General features: G+C 40.5%; 1 protein-coding gene across 2 annotated transcripts in view; it reads right to left on the bottom strand.

Moving 5' to 3' along the window:
• Positions 1–24,969, bottom strand: part of adss2 (adenylosuccinate synthase 2) — a 128,768-nt gene that overhangs the window by 42,501 nt on the left and 61,298 nt on the right. For both annotated transcript variants that reach the window (XM_072264832.1, XM_072264833.1), the window contains exons 2-6: positions 15,057–15,159; positions 9,135–9,203; positions 8,269–8,319; positions 6,453–6,519; positions 4,022–4,129 (exon numbers count right to left, since the gene is read on the bottom strand). In XM_072264832.1, the coding sequence (XP_072120933.1) occupies positions 4,022–4,129; positions 6,453–6,519; positions 8,269–8,319; positions 9,135–9,203; positions 15,057–15,159 (398 nt within the window). The remainder of the gene's footprint in view (positions 1–4,021; positions 4,130–6,452; positions 6,520–8,268; positions 8,320–9,134; positions 9,204–15,056; positions 15,160–24,969) is intronic.

The raw sequence follows: 24,969 nt of genomic DNA, 5'->3' as shown, positions 1-24,969 counted from the left end.
ACACTTGCACAAGCTTTTCACCGATACACCACTGTCCAGTTTTTTTTCCAAGAGTTCAACCTTATCTTTAAAGAATAATGTGCGGTGTTACCGCTTTACAGCACGAGGTGCATTTCCTTTGTTCACTGGGGCCATAATTGGGGCTAAAAAAGAGCCAATGATATTAACAAATGCAGGAAAACAAGCAGGAATCGTCTGTCTGTGCTTACAAGAACGCGCCAACACGTGAACAGATCTAGCGCAACCAAAACAATGTGCAGTAAATTTGAAATTACAGTTGCGCGGAAAATTTGAAATCAGTGCCATATTATCGAAAGAACCAGATTACAGGTAGTCAGATTGGTGAAGGTTGACTGTACTTGCAAATTAAGATGAATGAAGAAAATATGAAAGCATAATCCCCAGTTATGCTTCCACTCTGAACTTTAAGGATAAGTGATGATGACACGGTAGAATGACACTCCTCTAAATTTTAAATTTTTGACTCAGGAATCATTCCTTCAGATTGTAAAGATGCTCACATTGGTCTGCTTCTGAAGAAGGCAAGGTCAAAGGTCAAAGCAAATTTATCAAAGTAAATATTTTCACCACATACAACCCTGAGATTCATTTTCTTGCTGGCATACTCAGTAAATCTAAGAACCATAATTGAATCAATGAAAGACAACACCCAACAGGGTGGACAAACGACGAATGTGCAAAAGACAACAAACTGTGCAAATATAAAACAGAAAAAAATACAACAAATAAATAAGCAATTAATATTGAGGACATGAGATGAAGCGTCCTTGAAGTGAGTCCTTAGGTTGCAAGAACAGTTCAGTGATGGGGTAAGTGGAGTTAAATGAAGTTATTCCCACTGGTTCAAGAGCCTGATGGCTGAAGGGTAATAACTTCCTGAATCTAGTAGTGTGAGTACCTTCTTCCTGATGGCAGCAACATGAAGAGAGCATGACCTGGGGGGGGGGGGGGGTCCTTAATGATGAATGCCACTTTCCTTTGACAACACTGTGTAGATGTGTTCAATGGTGGGGAAGGCTTTACCCGTGATGGACTGGGTGGTATCCACAACATTTTGTAGGATTTTCTATTCCAGGACATTGGTGTTTCCATACCAAGCTGTGATGCATCCAGTCACTATCTTCTCCACTGCACATATATAGAAGTTTGTCAAAGTTTCAGATGACATACCAAATCTTCACAAATTTCTAAGGAAGTAGAGGCGCTGGCATGCTTTCTTCATAGTTTAACTTGCGTATGTGCTAGGCTCAGAACAGTTCCTCTGAATGATAACACTGAGGAATTTATTCCTTTGATGAGGACTGGCTCGTGGACCTCCGGTTTCCTCCTTCCGAACTCAACAATCAGCTCCTTGCTCTTGCTGACATTGCGTGAGAGCTTTGTCATTGTGGCCCCACTCAGCCAGACCTTTGATCTCTCTCCGAAATGCTGATTTGTCACCACCCTTGATCCATCCAATGACAGTGGTGTCGTCAGCAAACTTAAATATGGCATTGGAACTTTGCTCAGCCACGGTCACAAGTGTAAAGTGAGTAGAGCAGGGCAGCTAAGCACACAGCCCTGTGATGATGGAATTTCTGGGGGAGATATTGCTGCCATTCCAAACTGACTGGCTGAGTAGGGGAAAATCAAATAATTCCACAGACCTGTTAGCTTAACAGATGATGTCAGGACATCCCTGAAGACTTCAGTTGAACACCTCGCCATTTTCAAAATGCAGGAGGCAAAATAAGCTCAAGCCTGAAGAATTTGATTAGGTGGCTAAAGTGGCCAGATGTCAGTGTATGTAAATGAACTTCAAGAAGAGAAATAACTATCTCTCAGAAAAACTGTAGCTGAAGATTTTAACTTGCATTGGAAGGTTTTTTAATGAATAAACTGGAAAAATGGCTGTGTGATGGAAGATAAGAATAGTGACAATTTGTAGACACCCCGTAATCAGTCTGTGATAAGAGGCTCCTATGAAGTTATATTTTATTTATAAGTAGCTCAAAAAATAAGATAAACACAAATACCTGTTTTTTTTAATCAATGAGTAAACACAGGCAGCAATATTAGCTGTGTTGATGAAGTACTTTATTAATAATTAAGTGATTGCTCAAAGTCTGTTTAATGGATTTCAATGTAGACAAATACAGAATCTTTCAATTCAGAATGAAAAAGAAACAGCACTTTCTAAACAGGTGAAAAAACAAACAGAAGCAGTTTAGTCTGAAGAGATTTGGAGCGCTTGTATGGAAATTAAAATATGTCAAGAACAGGCAAAGAAAATGAAGTATTTCATAGAATTCTAGTCTTTATAGTCAGAAGACAGGAGTGTAAGAAGGAAGAAAATAGTCTATAATTTTACAAGCTGTAATTATACAACGCTTGGAGTACTGTGAGCAGCTTCAGGTTACCACAGCTTAGTAAAGATATATTGTGGTTTTGGAAAGCTTTACTCACCAGGTAAAATAACGAAAGGTTACAGAATCACAGGAGACATTCATTAGAAGTAGTACAGATGCAGCCCGACAGGTCCAAGACCGAAATTCACACCTGACAGCTGGTGCCATCAATGGGGAGCGTGAATATTTTCCCTGTAACTTCTTGGATTTCCTCTGGGTGCTTTGGTTTCCTTCCACGTCCCACTGGTTGGGTAATATCCACTATAAATTGTCCCTATTGTGTAGGTGAGTGGTAGAATCTTGGGGTTAGGAAATGTAAGGAGAAGGAAAATAAATGGGGTTATGTACAAATGTGTACTTAAGGCACTCATTTGCACATAAAAGGCCTGGTTTCATACTGTACAATATGCATTTCAGAAGACCCATCCTGGTCTCAGCATGCAAGTGCAATTATGAAGAAAGCATGGCAGCATCTCTACTTCTTTGGAGGTTTGCCAAGATTTGGCATGTCATCTAAAACTTTGACAAACTTCTATAAATGTGGAATGGAGAGCCTACTGACTGGATACAACACAACCTGGAATGGAAACATCAATGCCCTTGTACAGGAAAAACCTCCAAAAAGGGATATGGCGCAGGCCATTATGAATAAAGCCCTCTACATGGGCACATCTACATGGAGCGCTGTTGCAAGAAAGCCACATCCATTATGAAGGATCCTCACCATCTCTTCTCGCAGCTGCCATCAGGAAGGTGGTACCGTTCGCACTGAGCTGGACTCACTCTCAAGGTCTCTCGATCTCATGCTTTCAATATTCATTGCTCACTTACAGTATTTATAATTTTTTTCCTCTTTTTTGTATTTGCAGCTTGTTTTTTTTTTGTATGTTAGTTGTCCACCCTGTTGGATGCAGTCTTTCATTGATCCCAATGTGTTTCTGTTATTTACTGTTATTACCAGCAAGGAAATGAATCTCAGGGTTGTATATAGTAACATATATGTACTTTAATATGTACTTTGATTACTTTGAACTTTGAGACGCTGGAAATCCACAGCAACACTCAAAATGCTGCAGGAACTCAGCAGGTCAGGCAGCATCTGTGGAGAGGAGTAAACCATCGACATTTCAGGCCGAAAACCTTCATCAGTACGAGGCTGGTTCTCGTTATGTGCTGTGCCCACAAACTCTCTGCAGTTTCTTATGGTCATGCACAGAGCAGTTACTATACCAAGCCATTATGCGTCTATATAGAGCGATTTCGATGGTGCAATGGTCCCATGTAGTAGCCTATTAGTAATGCAGTTCTGGCTAATTGCATTTCTGATTAGTAGCAGACACTGCCCATAACCAAATGAACTTGATACACATCTGCACAATTTATGGTAAAAAAAAAAAAGGCAAGATGAAAAGTATAGTGGTTTTGAATTGTTTTATGTGTTGGGTGCTATTTGAACTCTTCAGATAAAACATCACACAGCATGGATGAAAATGCCAGACTTGCACAACCAGCAGCCACAAGGCACAAAACTGTCAGAGGACAGCTTGAGCAAACAGAAAACCAGCAAATAGAAAGGCCAGGCAGCAACTAAAGAAAGGAACAAGATTAAATACCTTTCAGAAAAGTCATCAAAGTCAGTCAGGAGGTCACATATCCTGAGCCCACTCCGAGCTGCCTTTGAAGAATACACCGGACCAATTCCCTTCTTTGTGGTGCCCAGGCTGCAAAATAAGAAAGAAATAAGTTCCATTTTGTTTGATTAATCAACCTCTAGTAATTTCCAACAACTGATAAGTAACCAATTGGCAAATATACCAATATTTTGTAAATTACACAAATTATATTTATTCCTCTAGTCCCATCACAACACATAAAGAATGGTTGAAATTAAAACAGGACCCGATGTTACGGTATGATTTTAAAGGTTAACACCATGACCAGCAAGAAACACACTGCAGTTTTCCAACATCATCTATTACTTGTCATTAGCGGCCTTTGTTAATAAGCCGCCTAGTGATAGAACCAACTTTAGTCACTAGTCAGCCACAAAGGGTACAGCAATGTATTGGTTAAGACTCCTGAAATAGAACAGTTATGCTGCTGATCTAAAGATGCAAGTTGAAATCTCTCTGCTGGGAAATTTAATTCAGGTAATTAAATAATCCTGATAGAAGTTGTTGACTCCCCCCCCCCCCCCCAACTCTGGGGATTTTTCTATGGTAATAAGCTCGACTAAGCAGCACATCAACACACGGAGGTGTTGCCAATCCTCAGCAATGGCCTGCACTTACCATGCTGGTTGGAATGCAACCCCGAGTCCCTCACTGGGCCCGACAGCTCAGCAGCAGCCTCACAACCCTCTTCATACCAAGCTGTGAGTGATTTACTGCTGTGAGAGCACCAGAGAATGGCACAGGTTCACATCAGGTTCCTGGCACACTGGAGTCAACTCTCTTGGTACACATTCTATAATGACCCGTCTTAGCCCCGATTCCATTAGCACTTTCATCCAGGGAGTGCAGCCGAGTGCTAAAGGCAGCACCAGCATGCATTACAAAGAATTGTAACTAGACACCTGGAGTTCATAATGTAATATCAGGCAGATTCAAACTTCTGTTATAAAAGGAAAATAATGTATGAAAATGTTTAGTTGAAAATGTAGCAAAGATATTAAGGGGAAGCTAGTGGATGGAGTGGATCTGGACTTTCTAAGGACACAAAATACAGTGAAAAAGAAGTTGTGTACTATAGTGTATGTCCTATGGGTATGAAGAGGATTGGTTAAAGAACAAAGCAATAGGATTAAAGAGATCTTTTTATGATGGAAGGCTTTCATTACTGTACGAGTATAAAGTCCTATTCCAAAAAGAATTATCTAGTACTGTCCTTATTTGATATAAAAGCTAAGTATTCTGTCTCTTTCTCTCTCATACTAAATAAACATCAAAGGGAAATTCAAGAGAATGTCTAAGGTTTAAATTCAGTATACCTATGAGCTATTTAAAATTAATAAACAGAACACTGAATGGGAAGATTTATCTGGTTGTAATTATATTCCTCCCTTTCAGTTATATATAAAAATAAAGCAGAACAAGACAGGTGTAAATAGGAATTATATCAGTTATTCCCGATCTCTGACACTGGTTGCAAGTTTGTGTGCAATGCCACAGTAGATCAGCTAATCTACTTGTCACATCGTGGGAAATGGAATATTATTGTCACATGCACTGAGATACAGGGAAAAGCTTGATCTGCATACTGTTCATACAGATCAAATCATTACACAGTTCGTTGAGTTAGAACAAGGCAAAACGATAACAATGCAAAATAAAATGCAACTGCAACGGAGAAAGTGCAGTGCAGGTAAATAAGATCATTATGAGGTAGATTGTGAGGTCAAGTCTTTCTTGCCATACTAGGAAACCATTTCAATAGTCGTAAAACTGTGGGGTAGAAGCTATCCTTGAATTTGCCGGTATGTGGTTTCAGGCTTTTCTATCTTCTGTCCAATGGAAGAGGGGAGAAGAGCAAATGTTGGGGTGTCCAGGGTTTTTGATTATGCTGACTTGTTTACTGAGACAGCAAGAAGTACAGACAGAATCCATTAAGGAGAAGCTAGCCAAAACACAGTTTTTACTATACAATTGACAAACTTTAAATGCAAAACATTTACAGTTAAAACCAAGAAATATTAAATCTGTTTTCCTGCAATTCATTCTGCTCTTAACAAGGTTTTTAGATTGGCTAATGTTCAATATAGTTTAAGCCTTTGCAGTTTGAAAAAAAAATCATTAACCAAGGTGAGAAGAAATGCTTGGTGTATGCCTTAACAGTTAAAAGATTACTAACACTATCTGTTTACCAAATAGCAAACACTTGTCAAGAACCTGCCCAAGCACCGAGGGGAACTGCACTCTTAAATGGTGCAACATTTTGTACTCCCAAATGTGATTAAAAGAGCTCCCCTACAATTTATTGAATTCCATTTCAGAAAATGTTGTACAAAATCTACATAAAAAGGGGGGAAAAAGACAGAAGCCTTACTTTTTTCCAGCTTCTAGTTGCCTCTGCTGTTCCTGAGCACCATCAGCAGCTTGGTGGAAATCAAATACTATAAAAACAAAGGGATAAATAATTGATAATGCTGATAATTAATAATTGATGTAGTATGTAAATTATCCAAAGTCTTACTGGATAATCATCAGTCCAACAAATCAGAATCAAAGCTTCTGCAAATGCTTTACAAGTAGGAAATTAAAAAAGGCAATTTTCTCGTAAACTGTGGAAATTGGCACATTGTCACTATTCACACCCATATTATGTGCAAGAAAATAGAAGAACTTAGCTGTGCCTTGATGTTCATTACTGCCCAGAGTCATTAGTAATCTTTCACACAACATGGTTCACGTCATGATCACTAATATAACAAGATAGCTTTAGCATTTTTAACCACGCAATTCACTTCATTGATATCTGACTTTCGCAATTTGATGGAAATCACTTCAAACAACTTCTCTCAGAGATTATTTTATCCTGGTGAACTAATTTTAATAAGGTTTGCAACAATTACAAGCTGGCTACGTAGCCACAGATCCAACTTGCCATAGAGTTGTACAGCACAGAAAAAGGCTCTACTCATCCATGCAAACCACAGAGTCTTTCGAGCTAGTCTCATTTTCCTGCGTGTGGTCAATATCCTTCTAAACCTATCCTGTGTACGTACCTATTCAAATATCCTTTAAGCAGTGTTAACTGTACCTGCCTCTACCACTTCCTATGACACCACCTTGCAGAACAAATATAGGTCAGGACGTGGAAAGCTCCCTGAGATGGTGTTGCAAGTAGCTGACGAAACTGTTCAAGAAAAGAGCATATGGGATCCTAGATATTGCCAATACATGCAGGGAAAATATGGTAAACCATAAAACACTATTAAGACTTGAGCTGAAGTATAGGTATCCAGTTCTGGAAATCACACTTTAGAAAATCCGTAGAGAGTAGATTAATCCACCTCCCTGAGTAGAAGATCTTGCCACTCAGGTCTTCTTTAAAATTCACCCCCCCCCCCCCGCAACCTTAAACCTACTCTCTCTGGTTTTTGACTTGCTACCCTGGGGGAGAAAACCCATCTCAAACACTGCAATGAAAGTTGAGCAAACTCATGCCATAAAAACCCAGAGCTACAGAAATGTCAACAGAAACTCCAAAGACCTCATCACTGGGACAGGAATGATCTTTAAAGATGGCCACCTGTGGACAACTTGAAAGTCTGGCCCAGGACAGAGGACTCTGGCGAGTTGCTGTCAAGAGCCTATTCCCCAGTAGGGGTGATGGGCTAAAAACAAAATCCTGGGAAAAAGACTGCGATAATCCATTTGATCCGAGTCCCAATTTGTCTCATCAATTTGTTAAAAGAGAAGGAGGACTAAACTGAAACATGATATTTATTTAACAGGCACAGAATTAAAACCCATGCAATAGCAATGGATGTTATAAGAGTTTTAAAAAAGCAAATTCTAATAAAGCACAATGACATTGACCACTTGAGAGAGTCTATTAATAGTTTTTTTTTCCTGGGCCAGTTGAGACTTATAGGCTAAGAGAACTTATTATCAACAGGAGGAAGTTAAGTACCTTTCCCACTCACCACCACACTGGTTTCAAATTTAGATTGAATATGATAAATGTTCATGGAAGGAAAATTTAACAGCACTAAAATAGCTCATTAAACTAAAATATAATCAGTGCATCCAATAACCATAGCTTTTATTAAAAGTTTTATGCAGCAAAGGTAAACATAAAAATAATGCTAATTTTATTATTATTGATAAAATAATAATTTAATAATGATTTCCCTTACCAATATGAGCTCTGTCTGAAATGATTAATCTGTTCTCCCAACCTTCAAGACCTGAAGGTGAACATAAAGTTATACAATTTTCTAAACCAGCACACAGAGTCGATTAGTAATGCCCACAACCACAAAGATGATTTTGGATGTAGGAGAGATATTAGTCAGGATGTGGAAAGCTCCCTGTTGTTCCCTGAGATGGTGTTGCTAAAAGTTGATGAGGCTGTTTAAGAAAACATATGGGATCCTAGATGTTGCTAATACAGGCAGGGAGTACAAAGTATGAAAAATATTGTAAATGATAAAATAGTGTTAGACCTCAAGCTGAAGTATGGGCATTCAGATCTGGAAATAACACTTTAGAAAAACTGTAGAGAGTAGATTTACCAGAATGATGCCAAGAACAAGGGATCATGTGGATAGACCAGAGAATCAGGAGTAAAGCCCTTGGAGCAGCAGTGTTCAAAACAACAAATGGTGCAGTACAGCAGGGGAGTCTGCTACCCCATAGTTCAGCCCTAACCTCCATTACTGCTTGTAAGCAGTCTTTGACTACATTGGGTACACTTCTGCTTTCACCCCCCCCCCCCCCCCAAGTACTGGTAGGCTGACTAGCTAGCATAAATTACCCCGCAGTGCAGAAGGGTGGTAGGAGAACTGGGAGTGTTAATAGGCATGTGAAGGAGAATAGGTTATAGGGAATAAAGCAGGCAAGGGGTATTAATGGGATTTCTCAAGAGCTGATATAGACTGAATTGCATTCTTTGTTGGAAGGAAACATACACAAAATGTTTCAGATGGACATAAAGGAGAAAATTCTAACAAGTTACTTTATAGCTCAGTTACAAGATCAGCCCGAAATCCACTGGACCAACCTTTTCCCTTCTTCACATTTTTTGCGGCTTCTTCAAAGAGACCAGGTAAATGAATGACAACCCCATTACCTAAAGGGCATAAACAGGTAGCTTGTTAACAAAAGTGCATTTTTAATAAATAAATTACATACTTGTTCTCCATTTACAAAATGAAATGCGGACAAAAGACTGTAATTGTTAGGTGGTCAATCATCTGAGCCCCAGGACATCAGTGCAGGAGTTTCCTAAGTCAACCATCTGTGACTGCTTCATCAGTAACCTTCCTTCTGTCATTCAGCCAGAAATGAGGATGTTTCATTGATAATTATGGAGTTCAAATCCTATCTAAACTCCTCAACAAATGAAGTATCTCAAGCCTACATATAGCAAAATCTATTCATTCACAAATCTATTCACATGAGAAATTCTGCAAATGCTGGAGATCCAAAGCAACACACACAAAATGCTGGAAGAATTCAGCAGGTCAGGCAGCACCTATGGAAATAAATAGTCAAAGTTTCAGGCCAAAACCCTTCTTCAGGACTAATTTACTCAAATCTAATCATTGTTATGGCATGGACGATTTGTGACATAGCACTCATGCAACTGAGAATGCTAGAAATGACCACCTCCAACAGGAGAAATCACCAATCCTTGACATTCAACAACATTACCATCACTAAGACCCCACCATTGATATCCTGAGTCACCACGAATATCCAATTTCCTGATTCCCCAAAGCCTTTTCACTATTAACAAGGCATAAATCAGGAATGTGATGAAATCTACTGGATGTGTTGCACCAACAAACCCAAGCTGCACAACACTACCCAGGAGTTGACTGCACCCAAGGCAACATCTTACCTATTAATTCCTCTACCAGAAAGGTACAATGACTGCAATGAAATTCACCACCACCTAACCTACTCTGACAGCACTTCTAAAACCCATTACTTTACAACCAAGGGTGACTTTGTTAGGCCACAGCAGGAGCACTGTGCGCAGTCTGGTTGTGGTTGTTACACTACAGGAAGGGCATGAAGATACCATGCAGGATGCAGTGGAGATTTACAAAACACTGCCTGGCTTGGAATATTTCAGTTATGAAAAGAGGCTGTACAGGTTGGGATTGTTTTCCTTGGACAAGAGGAGGCTGTGAGAGGAATCTGATAGAGATATGGTATCCAAAATTCTGGTTCATGACAGGGAGAGATTCCCATCCCCCCACCCCCAGAACAAAACGTGAATGACAGATTTAAAGTGAGGAGAGAAAGAGTTGGAAAAGATGGTCACTGAGTCAAAGAGGAATACTGCAGGGAAACAGGCCCTGTGGCCCAACTGGTCCATGCTGAGCACAGCATCCTCCCTGCTAGTCCCAACTGCCTGCATTCAGCCCATATCCTTCCAAGCTCTTCCTCTTTGTCACCTACCCAATCAAAATGCCTCTTAAATGTTGCAAGTGTACCTGCACTGACCAAGGAAACATTTTTTCCCCATCCAGAAGATCATTGCAATCAGGTTGCATCTGAGAAAACGTTGGAGGCAGGTAGTCTCATGATACTTAAATCACAAAGGCATAGAATACGATGAAGTTCAAAGTAAATTTATTATCAAAGTACACACATACCACCACATACAACCCTGAGATTTTTTTTGCAGGCATACTCAGTAAATCCAAGAACTATAATAGAATCAATGAAAGACTGCACCCAACAGGGCAAACAAACAACCAATGTACAAAAGACAGCAATCTACGTAAATACAAAAGAAAAAAAAACAATAATTATAAATAAAAATAAATATCAGAACATGTGATGTCCAGTGATGGGGCAAGTAAAGTTGAGTGAAGTTATCCTCAAGGGTTTAAGAGCCAAATGGTTAAGGGGTAATAACTGCTCCTGAACCTGTACCTTCTTCCTGATGGCAGCAGTGAGAAGAGAGCATTACGTGTATGGTAAGGGTTCCTGATGATGGCTGCTGCTTTCCTGTGACAGCACTCTATATAGATGTGCTAGTAGTGGTAAATGAGATTAGTACAGATCTGGGGTTCCCATCCTTTTTTTAAAGCCATGGGCCAATACCATTAGACAAGGAGTCCATGGACTCCAGGTTGGGGACTCATGGTGTAGAGAGAATAATTGGTGGTCAGTATGGGCACGGTGCAATAAAGAGTGTGTTTCTGTGCTGTATGACTATGACTTGGGCTTCAGGTGCATGTGAACTCCATTAAAACTCCAGCTTCCGCTCCAGGTTACACACCATCCTGATTGGTAAGTATACTGCCAGTCCTCTTTCATCAATGTATGCAAATCCTGGAGCTCCTTCCCCAAGGATACAATGGGAGTAGTGCAATACGTAGTAAATATTGGCCTTTCTGACTTCCAGATGATAAAAATATAGAAGAAAATGGAGGGGCAGAATAAGCTTGGTGTAAATCAATGCTGTTGAATGGAAACACATATTCAACTACTCATCTCTGGTTATTGATTAGCTTTTCCTTGAGAAACACCTTTATTAATTCTGGATAAGTTCCTGAGGAGAACAAACCTCATGCTGTCAAGGAGAATTGACTATTGGCGATCACGTACAGAGCACAGTAATCAGATCTTACTGGGATAAGTTATTACCTTTTCAATTTGGTTAAGTAGGCAGCAGTAAACAAAAATACAAATCTGCTTATTTACTTTCCTATGCCTTTGTGTATCAGATCTGGAACATTGGGCTTGGGGCTGACCTTACAGAGATTCATTAAATTATGAGGGAAATATATAGAGTTGTCTTATGTCTGAAGGGCATAGGTTTATGGTGAAAGAGGGAAAATTTAAGAGAACTGAGAGACAGTGTTCCCCTCCACACACAGAAGGGTGCTAATTATATGGAGTATGCTGCAAGAGAAACTAGTAGAGGCAGGTGCAAATACAATATTTTAAAGGCATCAGGACAGAAATCTGGAGAGCAAAGGACAAACAGGAAATTGGAATAGCATACACAGGCATCAAGGAAGGTGTGGACAAGCTGGACAACCCATTTTTGCACTCTACAACTTTATGATTATCTAAAACTATTTATATTACTGTAAGTAAACCAAATGTCTGGTGGTGTAGCGGCATCCTCACTAGACTTTGGAGCAATACATCCCAGGTTGGAATCTGGCCTGCTCCTTGCAAGAATTTCAGCTGTGATAGGTTGAGCGCTGAGCTAGCAACTCGTCCTCGTAAAGAAATGGCAAGGTTGCTGCCCTATGGGCTCAAAGGTGCAGGGAGGAACTTAAGGACAAATCAGTGGGGCTCAAGGGTGGATTCTCAAGCAGTAGCTGATGGCCTAAACTGGAATGTTTCTTTTATTGAACTGAACTCATCTTACCTGTACAGTTCAACTTTTAAATATTTTATTATCCCAGTCACTAAATAAACACTTTGCATGAAGAAACTATAGAAACATTCACATAAATATTATAGGAAACTACTAAAGGAAATGCAGACAAGAGCATTAAACTCAACTAGATCAAAAAAAACATACTCTAGATACGAATGGCCATGAATGTAATGGTCATAATATCATCTCCACTCAGAAATCTACATAAACCTTCAATAAGCCTGTATAAAAGGAGTAGATTTTTTTTATTAATAGGAAGGCTACACCCCGAGAGACGCTCCAACTGTGTACACGTGATTCAAATAACTAAAATCCCCATCAACTTAATGAGGCTTGCAATATAAATCTTTTATAAACATGAGCAGTATAAAGGCCATTGTTAAATCTGGATTTCAAAGAATGCAATTTTTTTTTGCAGCATTGTCTCCTCTGCATTTGCAAAAAATGACAATTTGGCAGTGTTTTAAAAATAGGAATCTTTCTGCATAGCTTTTTCAAAAAGAGAGCAGAGAATATTGCTGCATACTGATTTCCCCACTGATTTTCATATTTGTGTCAATAAATTCAGATGATAAATTAACCTGTCTGCAACATGAATTTTCAAAGTTCTGGATAAAGGATCTGCTCTAATGGACTGAAAACTATTTATTAGGATTAATGAAATATTTGTACAATCTAATTACAAAATATTGACTACCAGTTTTAAAGCAGCAACATACAGTACATGCAAATTTCTTGCTGCTGGCTGCAGTTAGAAATCAAAATGTCTGATTCCATTGTATAGTACAGCACTGAAGATTAATGGGTTGTCATGCCTTTGATAGCTCCTCGAAAGAGAATTTCATTTAGATTTGCAACGTTTCACTTCTATACTTTGGAGAATGTGGGAAGTTGGAAATCCATTAATATCAGTCTATATGGCTCACTCTCCCAAATCCAATTCTAAAACTTCAATTCCACCTTGTCCAAGTGCTTCATGTTTGCAGAAATTTAAACCTTCCACTACTCTGCTAATTCAGATGGTTAGTATTTGAACTGAGGCCTTCTGTTGGTCGACGTTGACCATTGATGTCCCAGCTCTCTACGTGACGGGCAAACCAGGGCAGTAGGACATGGAGAGCTACCTGTTTCCCATGCAGCAGGCTCCCCACCTTCACGCAGCTGATGAATCCAAAGGAATGGCAGAGACTAACATAGATTAGCACCAGTGATGTTGCAGGAATAGTCAGTCAGCGTTGAACTCAACGTACGACTGCCTGAGGGAGTCCAGCTCTGGATATTTTCCTCGGGGTTTACGCCTGAAGTCTTCCCCATGAGTGGATATTGTTCTAGGCAATGGAGGTTTGAGATGAGAGTTTTCCTTCGAAATGAGCTGCCAACGGCAGCTGATGTGCCCCTTCTGCCTGATGCATCTAGTCTTAAGGCACCATTACACGCCTTTGTCTTTCTTCCTGTTAGTAGAAATGGTTTTGCTGGGTTTCGGACCTAAGCCGTACATGAAAGCCAAGAGCTGGACTTGGTTGTCGGGGGATCGAAAGAAAGGCCTTGAAGTATCAGCCCTTAGTGCAGGAGTGTAAAGACAAGGAATGGCAGGCATGGTTGTTCCCTGTGGAGATTGGCTGCAGAGGTTTCCAGCCAAATCAGCATGGCGGTTGTTGTCAGATCTGGGCCTGGACGAAAGGAGCAAAAAAACAAGCAGTTCATAGTATGGGGGAAGAGGCAGAACGAGCCTCTTGTTGGATTTGGAGTAGGTGAGAGGAGGGAAGCTGGAAGCCAGGAGCAGATGGACAGTGATTTAACCACCACCACTGGCCCACCAACTGGACAGTGTCGTGGTTAAGGGTTGAAACACTTGAAGGTTGGGAACCACCTGATGACATCTGCTTCTGGCTGAAGGCTACGGTTACCTTATAAGGTAACTGGAGAATGTACCCTAACAGGTGTATGTAACAAGATGCATGCAACTTAATAGTTAGTGGAAGCTTATCCCCACTATTTCCCCCAATTATGTATTTGAATTACAGCCCTGATATCCATTATATTATTCTTAAAAATTGGACTGAAAGACTAAAGCCAAAATTTCCTTCACAATTCAGTACTCCCCAAGTTTTAATTTTAAAAAATGACAATGTTTGGCCTTCATGATACAAAAGAAAACAAGAAAATAGAATGACAGTAACTGTATTAACTTAACAGTAATTATATTACTGTTTCCTGATCTGAGTATATCCTGCCTTTTTTAAATGTAGCTTTGGTCGATGACAAAAAAGAGTAGAAGGGAAATTATTTAAGGTGCAAAAAAAAGGTCTCAACCATCTGCCAAAAAGCCAACATCTATAAACTACTGCGTGGAACATGTAATCAACAGAGGCCATAAATTCCTTTCAGTCAGGGGCAATTCTGTTAATGATCACAGCAACACTAGATTTTCTCCATTTGATACACAAAAATCCATCTTTTCAGCAGTCCCTGATAATGAAGCTCCCACAACAAAACAGAAGACGATGAGGAATTCTGCTCTAGTTCATTGGTCTCACAAGCTGCAGGCAAAAGAAGATGAAAACTTACCAATGAATGCAATGGCATTGGGATTGATGATTCCACTGGGTAAAAGATGAAAGTGGTATTCCACAGAATCCACTACCACAGTATGGCCCGCATTGTTTCCTCCCTGTGTGAGAGACAAAAAGACAAATTAAATAAGAAAATTTATACATTCTATCTACCTTTTCTTTTTTGAAACCTTCTCTGACATGGCAGCTTGGGCAAGAAGGCCAAGTGCGAAGATATGATATGGGCTTCTTTCTCCTCAGTATTAGAAAGCTCACCACATAACAGCAAGACCATAAGACATAGGAGCAGAATTAGGCCATTCAGCCCATGAAGTCTGCTTTGCCATTTCATCATTGTTGATATATTATCCCTCTCGTCCACATAGTCCTGCCTTCGCCCCATAACTTTTGACACTCTTCTTAATCAGGAACCTATCAACTTCTGCTTTAAATATACCAAATTGCTTGGCCTCCACAGTTGTCTTGGAAATGAATTCCACCACTCTAAAGGGACGTCCTGCTACTTTGAGGCTGTGCTCTCTATTCCTAGATGCCCCCACTATAGAAAACATCCTCTTAAGAGCCACTCTATCTTGAGCAATCCCTTTACCTCACTATAGTTCATTGCAACACATGAGGACCAGTTCACTTTGGCCCAATTAAGCAGCTTCCCAATTAGCCCAGTTTTATGGAGATAGTTTTTTTAAAAAGTATAAAAAAGACAAACTACCTTAACAAATTATGTATTAAATGAAATACCGAACAAATTAGAACACTACCAATACTACTATAGCACTATAAATTTGTGTATTACTTCTTAATAGCTATTGATGGTGAAGTTCATCCAGTGTGCACTGCTGTATTTCTTTGATTGACTGTAAATGAAATCAGTGCAGATAGTGGGCTGCCTTCAAACAGTGCTTTCTATCATCGCATCCTCCAAGTCTTCATTTAAATTATAACACAGAAGATAACTGTCAATATCTTCAAATTCTTTGCAGTTCCTAACTTGTGGAAGTCATGAAATTGCTTCATTTTCCTTCATGGCCATGTCTGGCAACTCCAAACCTGAATGCTTGAAACTGTAGTGAGCAAAACAGTTCTGAATTGTCCTACTATTTATTACTCACCAACTATCAGTGACAAAAATCACTGATTTTTAAAACATAAACACACAAGTGACGCTATTTTAAAACTTCTTGCTCAAGGAGGTGTAGTGTCTAACAGCCATACAATGTGCACAAAATGATGCTGTTTAGAAACCGTTCGTCAGAATCTCCTGCTCCAATTCAGCAGCATATTATCCCAAATAATCAAATGGAATCCAGCTATTTTCTCAATTCGTCTTTAACAAAGGAGTTAACAAACCTTAACAAATTTCTCTTTAACAAAGGAGTTGTTCCAAATAATCAGAATGAGATTTAATATCACCAGCATATGCTGTGAGATTTGTTAACTTTGCGGCAGCGGTACAATGCAATTCATGAGAACATACGGGGAAGAAAAGCTGAATTTCAGTAAATATATCTATAATAGTTAAATAATTAAACAAGTAGTACAAAAACAGAAATAAAAACATAATGATGTAGAGTTCATCGGTTCAACATCCATTCAGAAAGCTGATGGCAGAGGGGAAGAAGCTGTTCCTGAATCATTGAATGTGTACCTTCAGGCTTCTGTACCTCCTTCCTGATGGTAATCATATCCTCAGTGGTGGCTACCCCACTTAACTACTCACCAAATGAACCAGAACCCACTGTAATTTCGAGATAAGCCCTTGACTTGCCAGGGCAAAGGTTGCTATGGAACAACCTTTATCAGTAAATAAAGTACAGGAAGGAACAGTGAATAGCTTTGCTTTTGTAATCTGTGATTCCATCAGATTCACATCAATTCCACTCCACTCCTTTCAAGTCACACAGTAAGGGCAATTTACGAATGCCAATTAACCAAACAATCCATATTTTTGAGGGGAAGGGAGTATGTGCAAATTCTACACAGACAGCAGTGGAGGTTATTATTGAACCCAGTTCTCCACATCCATGAGTCAGTATCTCTAACAGCTGCCTTGATGTGCCATCCTACAACTTAAACTCAAAATGAGTTCAAGAAGGAAAGAGATGGACAGCGAAAGGAGATCAAAAAATATATAAAAAATGTATGATACAAAACAAATGCAGCAATAGCTTTGCAGTTCTGTAACTGGCGATGATTTTACTTTTTGAGCTCCACCTGAACTATGATGGGATCTGGATCCTAGCGAATTGCATAACTAGGGCTGTGGATAGGGCTTTAAACTAAATAGTAGGGGGTGAGTTCAACAGATTGGAGAAGTATGGATAACATAAAAAAGAAAAGTGTGGATAAAGATAAAGAAAATGCAAAAGATAAAAAAGAGAAAAGTAAGAGTGGAGTACAGAAAAGTCAAGTGCAAAAGAGGAAAAGATTACGCGATTTTAAAAGCACAATGAGTCCAAGGGGACTTTATTTGAATGCCCGTAGTATTCACAACAAAATCAGTGAACTTGCGGCACAAGTCAGTACAAAGGGGTATGATTTAGTGGCCATTACAGAAATGTGGTTGCAGGGTGGAGAGGATTGGGAATTAAATATCCAAGGCTATCAGATAATACAGAAGGTGCTGGCTCTAGGGGCCGAATGGCCTACTCCTGCACCTATTGTCTATGCAGTAAGGTAAGGGAGGTGGGGCAGCACTCTTAATTAAGGATGAAGTCAGGACTATAGCGAGAGATGATATAAGATCTAAGGAGCAGAATGTTGAATCCATCTGGGTAGAGATTAGGAATAGTAAAGGGGAAACAATCACTGGTGGGAGTTGTCTATCAGCCACTGAATAACAACATGACAGTGGCACAGGCAATAAACAGAGAAATATCTGAGGCACGCAAGATTGGAATAGCAGTATCATGGGGGACTTTAAGTTTGCACATAGATTGGGTGAATCAAGTTAGTCAAGGCAGTCTTGAGGAGGACTTCATAGAAGGCATCCGTGATGGCTTTCTTGAACAGCACATTACTGAACCTACAAGGGAACATGCCGTCTTAGATCTGGTCCTATGCAATGAGACTGGTAAACTTGTAGTTTGGGATCCTCTTGGAAACAGTGATCACATTATGATTGAATTTCTCATACAAATGGAGGGTGCAGTAGCTCAATCTAAAACCAGTGTATTATGCCTGAACAATGAAGGCTACAATGGGATGAGGGAGGATTTGGCTAGTGTAGACTGGGAACATAGGCTACATTGTGAGACAGTTGAGAAGCAGTGGAAGACTTAAGAGATTTTTCACGGTGCTCAACAAAAGGATATTCCAGTTAAAAGCAAGAACAGTAAGGGTGCAGAGAGCCAGCCTTGGATAACTAAGGAAATAAAAGGCATCAAACTAAAAGCTTGTGCATACAAAGTTTCCAAAAGTAGTGGGAAACTGGAAGATTGGGAAGACCTTAAAAACCAAAAAGCATGGACTGGCTGATGGCGCAATGACATCGGTGCTGGATCCGGGAGCGGAAGTTTCCGGGTTCAAAACTAGTCGGGTCCACTCCCGAGTACGCTTTCCATCCGTGCCGGGTTGAGTGTCGAGATCGCAACTCGACCTCGTAAAGTAAAGGGAAAAATACCGCAAAAATGTCTGTGTGAGGAGTGGCATGCCACACAGTCTCTCTCTCGCTCCACGCCTTGTAAAAAGCCATGAAAAATACATCACGGACACACAGACGCACAGACTCGCACGCAAGCAGGCACACACCAAAAAAAAACAAACCAAAAATGCGAGCAATAAAGAAAGAGAAGATAAATTATGAAAACAAACTAGCACAAAATATAAAAATGGATAGTAAAAGCTTTTATAATTATAAAAAGCGGAAAAGGGTGTCCAAAGTGAACGTAGGATCTTGGAGGACGAGAGGGGGGAATTGATATTGGGCAATGAGGAAATGGCCGAGGCTTTGAATGCCTATTTTGTGTCGGCATTCACGGTGGAGAACACGTCTAACATGCCCAAGAGACACGTTGTGGATGTGATGGAAGGTAAGTATCTCGGTACAATATCTATCACTAAAGAGGTAGTGCTAAGCAAACTTGTGGGCCTGAAGATGGATAAGTCCCCTGGTCCTGATGGAATGCAACCCATGCTACTGAAAGAAATGGTAGAAGTTATAGTAGAGGCTTTGGTGATAATTTGCCAACATTCTCTGGACGCGCCCCGGCGTATTGGAAGACGGCCAATGTCACGCCACCGTTCAAAAAAAGGATATAGGCAAAAAGCAGGTAACTATAGGCCAGTTAGTTTAACATCTGTAGCTGGGAAAATGCTTGAAGCTATCACTAAATAGCGAGGAATCTGGAAAGGAGTCAATCCATCGGGCAGACACTGCATGGATTCAGCAAAGGCAGGTCCTGTTTGACAAGCTTACTGGAGTTCTTTGAGAATATAATGCGCGCAGTGGACAGAGGGAAACAGGTGAACGTTATTTACTTGAATTTTCAAAAGGCGTTTGATAAGGTGTCGCATAAAAGACTTTTCGATAAGGATGTATAGAGTTGGAGATGATGTATTAGCATAGATAGACGATTGGTTGCCTAATAGAAAGCAGAGAGTTGGGTATATAGGTATTACACTGGTTGGCAATCAGTAGTGAGCAGTGTACCACAGGGGTCGGTGCTGGGCCTGCAGCTGTTCAAGATATACATTAACAATCTGGAAGAGGGGACCGAGTGTAGTGTATCTAAGTTTACTGATGATACTAAATTGAGTGGAAAAGCAAATTGTGCAGAAGATACGGAGAGTCTGCAGAGAGAGAAAGATATGTTGGGTGAGTGGGCAAGGGTCTGGCAGATGGAATACAATGTTGGTAAATGTGAGGTCATCCAATTCAGAAGGAAAAATGAAAGAGCAGATTATTACTTAAATGGTAAAACACTGCAGCATGCTGCTGTGCAGAGGGACTTGGGAGTGCTTGTGCATGAAGCACAAGAGGTTGGTTTGCACGTGCAGCAGGCTATCAAGGCAGCAAATGGAATGTTGGCCTTCATTGCTAGACGGATTGAACTTCCAAGCAGGGAGGTTATGCTGCAACTGTACAGCGTATTGGTGAGGCTGCACCTGGAGATGGTACAGCAGAAGTTCACCAGGTTGATTCCAGAGATGAGGGGGCTAGACTATGAGCAGAGATTGAGTCGCCTGGGACTGTACTCACTGGAATTCAGAAGAATGAGAGTTGACCTTATAGAAACATATAAAATTATGAAAGGGATAGATAAGATAGAGGCAGAAAGGTTGGTAGGTGGGACTAGAACTAGGGGGACATAACCAAGATTTGGGGGAGTAAATTTTGGATGGAGATGAAGAGGAACTAGTTTTCCCAGAGAGTGGTGAATCTGTGGAATTCTCTGCCTAATGAAGCAGTGGAGGCTACCTCAGTAAATATATTTAGGACAAGGTTAGATAGATTTTTGCATAGTAAGGGAATTTAAGAGTTATGGAGAAAAAGACAGGTAGGTGGAGACAAGTCCATGGCCAGATCAGCCATGATCTTATTGAATGGCAGAAAAGGCTCGATGGACCAGATGGCCTATTCCTGCTCCTATTTCTTATGTTCAAAATAAATTATTTCAAAATATGTATAACGGCAACCTTACTATCATGACTTGTCAAGCCTCATATCACAGCCAGCCTCCCCTCATCGCTGGATCCTCTACAGTTTGCTTATCGTCCAAATCGCTCTACGGAGGACGCAATATCCACCACACTGCACACAGTTCTCTCTCACTTGGACAACAAAGACACTTATGCCAGAATCCTGTACATTGATTTCAGTTCAGCGTTCAAAACCATCATCCCACAGAGACTAGTGGAGAAACTGTCGCTGCTTGGCCTTAGCACTGCCATGTGTCACTGGATTCTGGATTTCTTGACAGAGAGACCACAGTCAGTCCGTGTTGGCAGGAACATCTCCGACTCCATCACACTGAGCACTGGATCCCCACAAGGCTGTGTGCTTAGCCCATTGCTGTTTACACTGCTAACATATGACTGTGCAGCCAGATTCAAGGAGAACCTGATCATTAAATTTGCAGATGATACCACAGTGGTGGGGTTCATCTGCAAAAATGATGAAACAATGTACAGGGTTGAGATCAAACACCTAGAGAGCTGGTGCAGGGATAACAACTTGATGCTTAATGTCACCAAAACCAAGGACATGATCGTCGATTTCAGACTGTCTCAGCCTGAGCACACACCCCTCAGCATCAGCGGCTCCACAGTAGAGAGAGTGGAAAACATCAAGTTCCTTGGGGTGCAGATCTCGGACAATCTCACCTGGTCCAGGAACACCACTGGGATTGTGAAACGGGCCCAGCAGAGATTGCACTTTCTGAGGAAGCTTAAACAAGCATCACTCCCCACTAACATCTTAACTACATTCTACAGAGGCGTGGTTGAGAGTTGCATCACAACCTGGTACTCCAGCTGCAGTGCTGTTGACAAAAAAGCCTTGCAGAGGGTGGTTAGGGGAGCAGAGAAGGTTATTGGGGTCTCCCTACCTTCTGTCCAAGACCTCTTTCAGAGTCGATGCCTTCAGAAGACACGGTACATCATTAAAGACCGCTCACACCCTCTCCACGAACTGTTTGTTCTTCTGCCATCAGGCAAACGTTACAGGAGCATCAAAACTAAAACCACAAGGCTACTAAACAGCTTCCTCCCACAGGCAGTCAGACTGCTAAATAGCTGCTCTACCTGACTCTGCTTTGGACACTTTTAACTTGCACTGGACACTTATAACTGATTTTAACTGACATGTGGCTGTTGTGTTTTACTATTTATTGTTATGCTTATTATTTAGTGTTGCGCTTGTTATGTTATGATTGCACTGCTCCTGAGAAACGCTGTCTCATTCTGCCCCTCAGAGCTGATGTACGGTTAGAATGACAATAAAGTTTTTTGAATCTTGAATCTTTGAATGATTTTTCAGCTGTCAGAAATTCAGCCTTGCAGAATTTACAAACTGCCCAGTAATTTATCCTGATGGAATTTATGTGGGGAATAGCGTATATAAATAAATTATTTATTTACTTTCAGTGTGCATTTCTGCACACATGTACAGATAATGTGACTTCACATGACAGAAAAATCACTGATCAAACCGTGTTTTTAATCAATCCAATCTCCTGTGACATGGGGGTTGTCTATATTACCTCAAGCTAGCCCCTTTCCTTAACCACTTTTTCTCTCCAATTAACCTAGCAATGGTTACTCGTTAACCATTGGGAAGAAATTCCAGGCAGTTGCTTCTCTGCGGTCCAGGCTCAAAGCATAATCATGAAATCACCATCATAAGCCAGAGTTTCAAGCCTCCTTGCAGTTAGGATGACAAATGCAAACAGTTACACAAGAAACTGCTAGCACTTCCAGAACATCTGAGCCTTTAATCATTCCTGATTAAAAAGAGGCCAATGGTAATGACTTGACATTGTTGAACTTGAGGTTGAGTCCAGAGTAGGTCAAAAGACAACATGCAGTTCAAGTTTATATTGAGCTTCAATGGAATACCATAGGAGCCAAGGACAGTTCAGAAACGGGGAAGTTAGGGTGGGGAGCACAGTTCTGCAGATGAATAAAGAGTCAGTGTGTTGTGGAGAGAACAGTCTGTTCAGAATGCTGAAATGAGAGGGGAAGGTTTGTTTAGTAGTGACAACTCTCAGGCCCTTGTCTAGAAGGCAACCTCAAAACCAACGTCTCAGGAATGAGAGACGTTGATTGTAAGAAACTTTATTAAAAAGTGACAGTGGAATAAGCTGGTACAATGTGGATATTGTTCCACAAGTCAAAGTCAGAGCACAGAAACAGGCCCTTCACTCACCAGGTTGGTATGAGCCATCAAACACCAATATACACTAATTCCACAATGACCCCTATCAACTCTCCCCAGATTCCACTGTTCACTTACACACAAGGGGCAATTTACAGTAACCAATTAAGCTGTGAACCGCATGTGCAAAGTCCACACAGACAACACCAGAAACCAGGATTGAACCGGAGTAGCTGGAGGTCTGTGGTACATCAGTACTACAAGCTGTACTAATGGGCCATCACATTTGGCTCAGTAGCATTTTTAATAAAATTACACTCCTGTAAAGAACCTTACAACATTCTTACCTAAATTAACAAAGCCACACAAATTGAAATTGGGATTAAAGCTGCCAAACACTAGATCTCGGTGTAGCTTGGTTTCCTGCACTTTTCCGGGACTCTGAACTAAACATTATGGTGAGTAAGAGAAGTTTCATGCTACACCAGTTGATGGGTGAGAATGCACAATTTAAAAGCTGTCCTTTAAAACTTCTCACGCCTGCAGAAAATACTTTGAACTTGACTATTTTGATCTCCAGGGATAAAAACTATTTGAGGTGACAAATTCAGTGCACGGACATCACATTAGCTGTTTAGAGGCTCCCTTTTATCACTATGTGCACAACTAAGCTGCAAATCAGAACTCTTAGGCACTGAACAGTACAGTATAAATACTGATGAAAATAAACCTGCCACATATTAAAACTAATCTAGCAATCTTAACAATGTAGAGGAAGAAATTCTGCTGCTCAACACTTTTCCACTTCAAAACTGAACAGCTATGTATGAATTCAACAAGTAATGCTTCTGCACAGTCAATAATCACAATACTCTACACCATGCTTTTTTTTTTTCTCCAGTTACATGAATGGATTGAGATGAGATATTTTCAGCCCAACAGAGCACATGACATAGCACTTCATTAAACATAAACAGCACAAGGCACCTTTTGATCCTTTTCCATGTGTTAGGTCATAACACACACAAATTTGCAGCTGATCATACAGAGGAACAAAGAGATTGTTTTCAGCATTGAAGGAAATACGGCAAGTGCGGCATCACAGAACTGGCCGGAAAGTACTAGAGTGCCTCGAGTGTCATCAAGTGCAAGCCAACCTAAGCTATGTATCAACAACCAAGAATAAAGCTAAACCGAATCATCGCCCAAGCAGGTCCTGGAAGAAAAGAGACTCAAGATGATCACCTGGGAGTTGAGTAGGGGAGAGAAGGGTAAGTGAGGGGGTGGGGGAGGAGTGTCCTATTATGCACTTTTTTCTGAAATAAATGTTAACTAATGGAATTGGCACAGCCCGAGGGATGGATTATAGTTCAGAACCCAGGAATCCACTGCTGTCAGTGGGATTTTTTTTACAAATTATTTATTTAGAGATGCAGCGTGAAAAAGGCCCTTCCAGCCCTTTGTGCCATGCCACCAGCAACCCACCAATTTAACCCTTACCAAAACATGTATGTTGCAAGCTATTTAAAAATACAACTTTTGCCTGTCACTTAGAGGAATGAGTATAAAATAAAAGCAAAATTGGTTCACTCTGCGGAGGTTTGTTGCCAATATTATGTTCAGCATTGCCTTTAATTTTAATTCATCCCAAAGACATGAATAACCATGACAAGGACAGCAATTAATTCTCATCCCTAACTGCATGTCATACTGCACCAATGACCATATTCTGATAACACTTCCACAAAATTTCTGTAGTCACAAGACGGGAAACAGAACTTACAACAGTCAGGACCTTCTCTTCATATATGGACAATATATATTGAGAAATAAGTAAAGCTGCGAGAGCTAACAAAACTGTGAATGGGTAAAGAAAAGGATAAAAACACAGAGGCAGAATTGCTTAACCTTTCTTTGTAGGAAGGGCCCAAATGATAAACAAGAGATTCTGCAGATGCTGGAAATCTGAAGGAACTCAGCAGGGCAGGCAGCATCGAGGGTGAGAAATAAACAGTTGATGTTTCAGGCTGAGAATTTTTATCAGTGCTAACGCCCATATAACACTTGAGAACACATTTTCAACCTCACTGCTACA

Source organism: Mobula birostris, chromosome 8 (genome assembly GCF_030028105.1).
Source record: "Mobula birostris isolate sMobBir1 chromosome 8, sMobBir1.hap1, whole genome shotgun sequence".
NCBI lineage: Eukaryota > Metazoa > Chordata > Chondrichthyes > Myliobatiformes > Myliobatidae > Mobula > Mobula birostris.
Note: the sequence above shows the minus strand (reverse complement) of the source record. Positions and strands in the feature narration are given on the sequence as shown.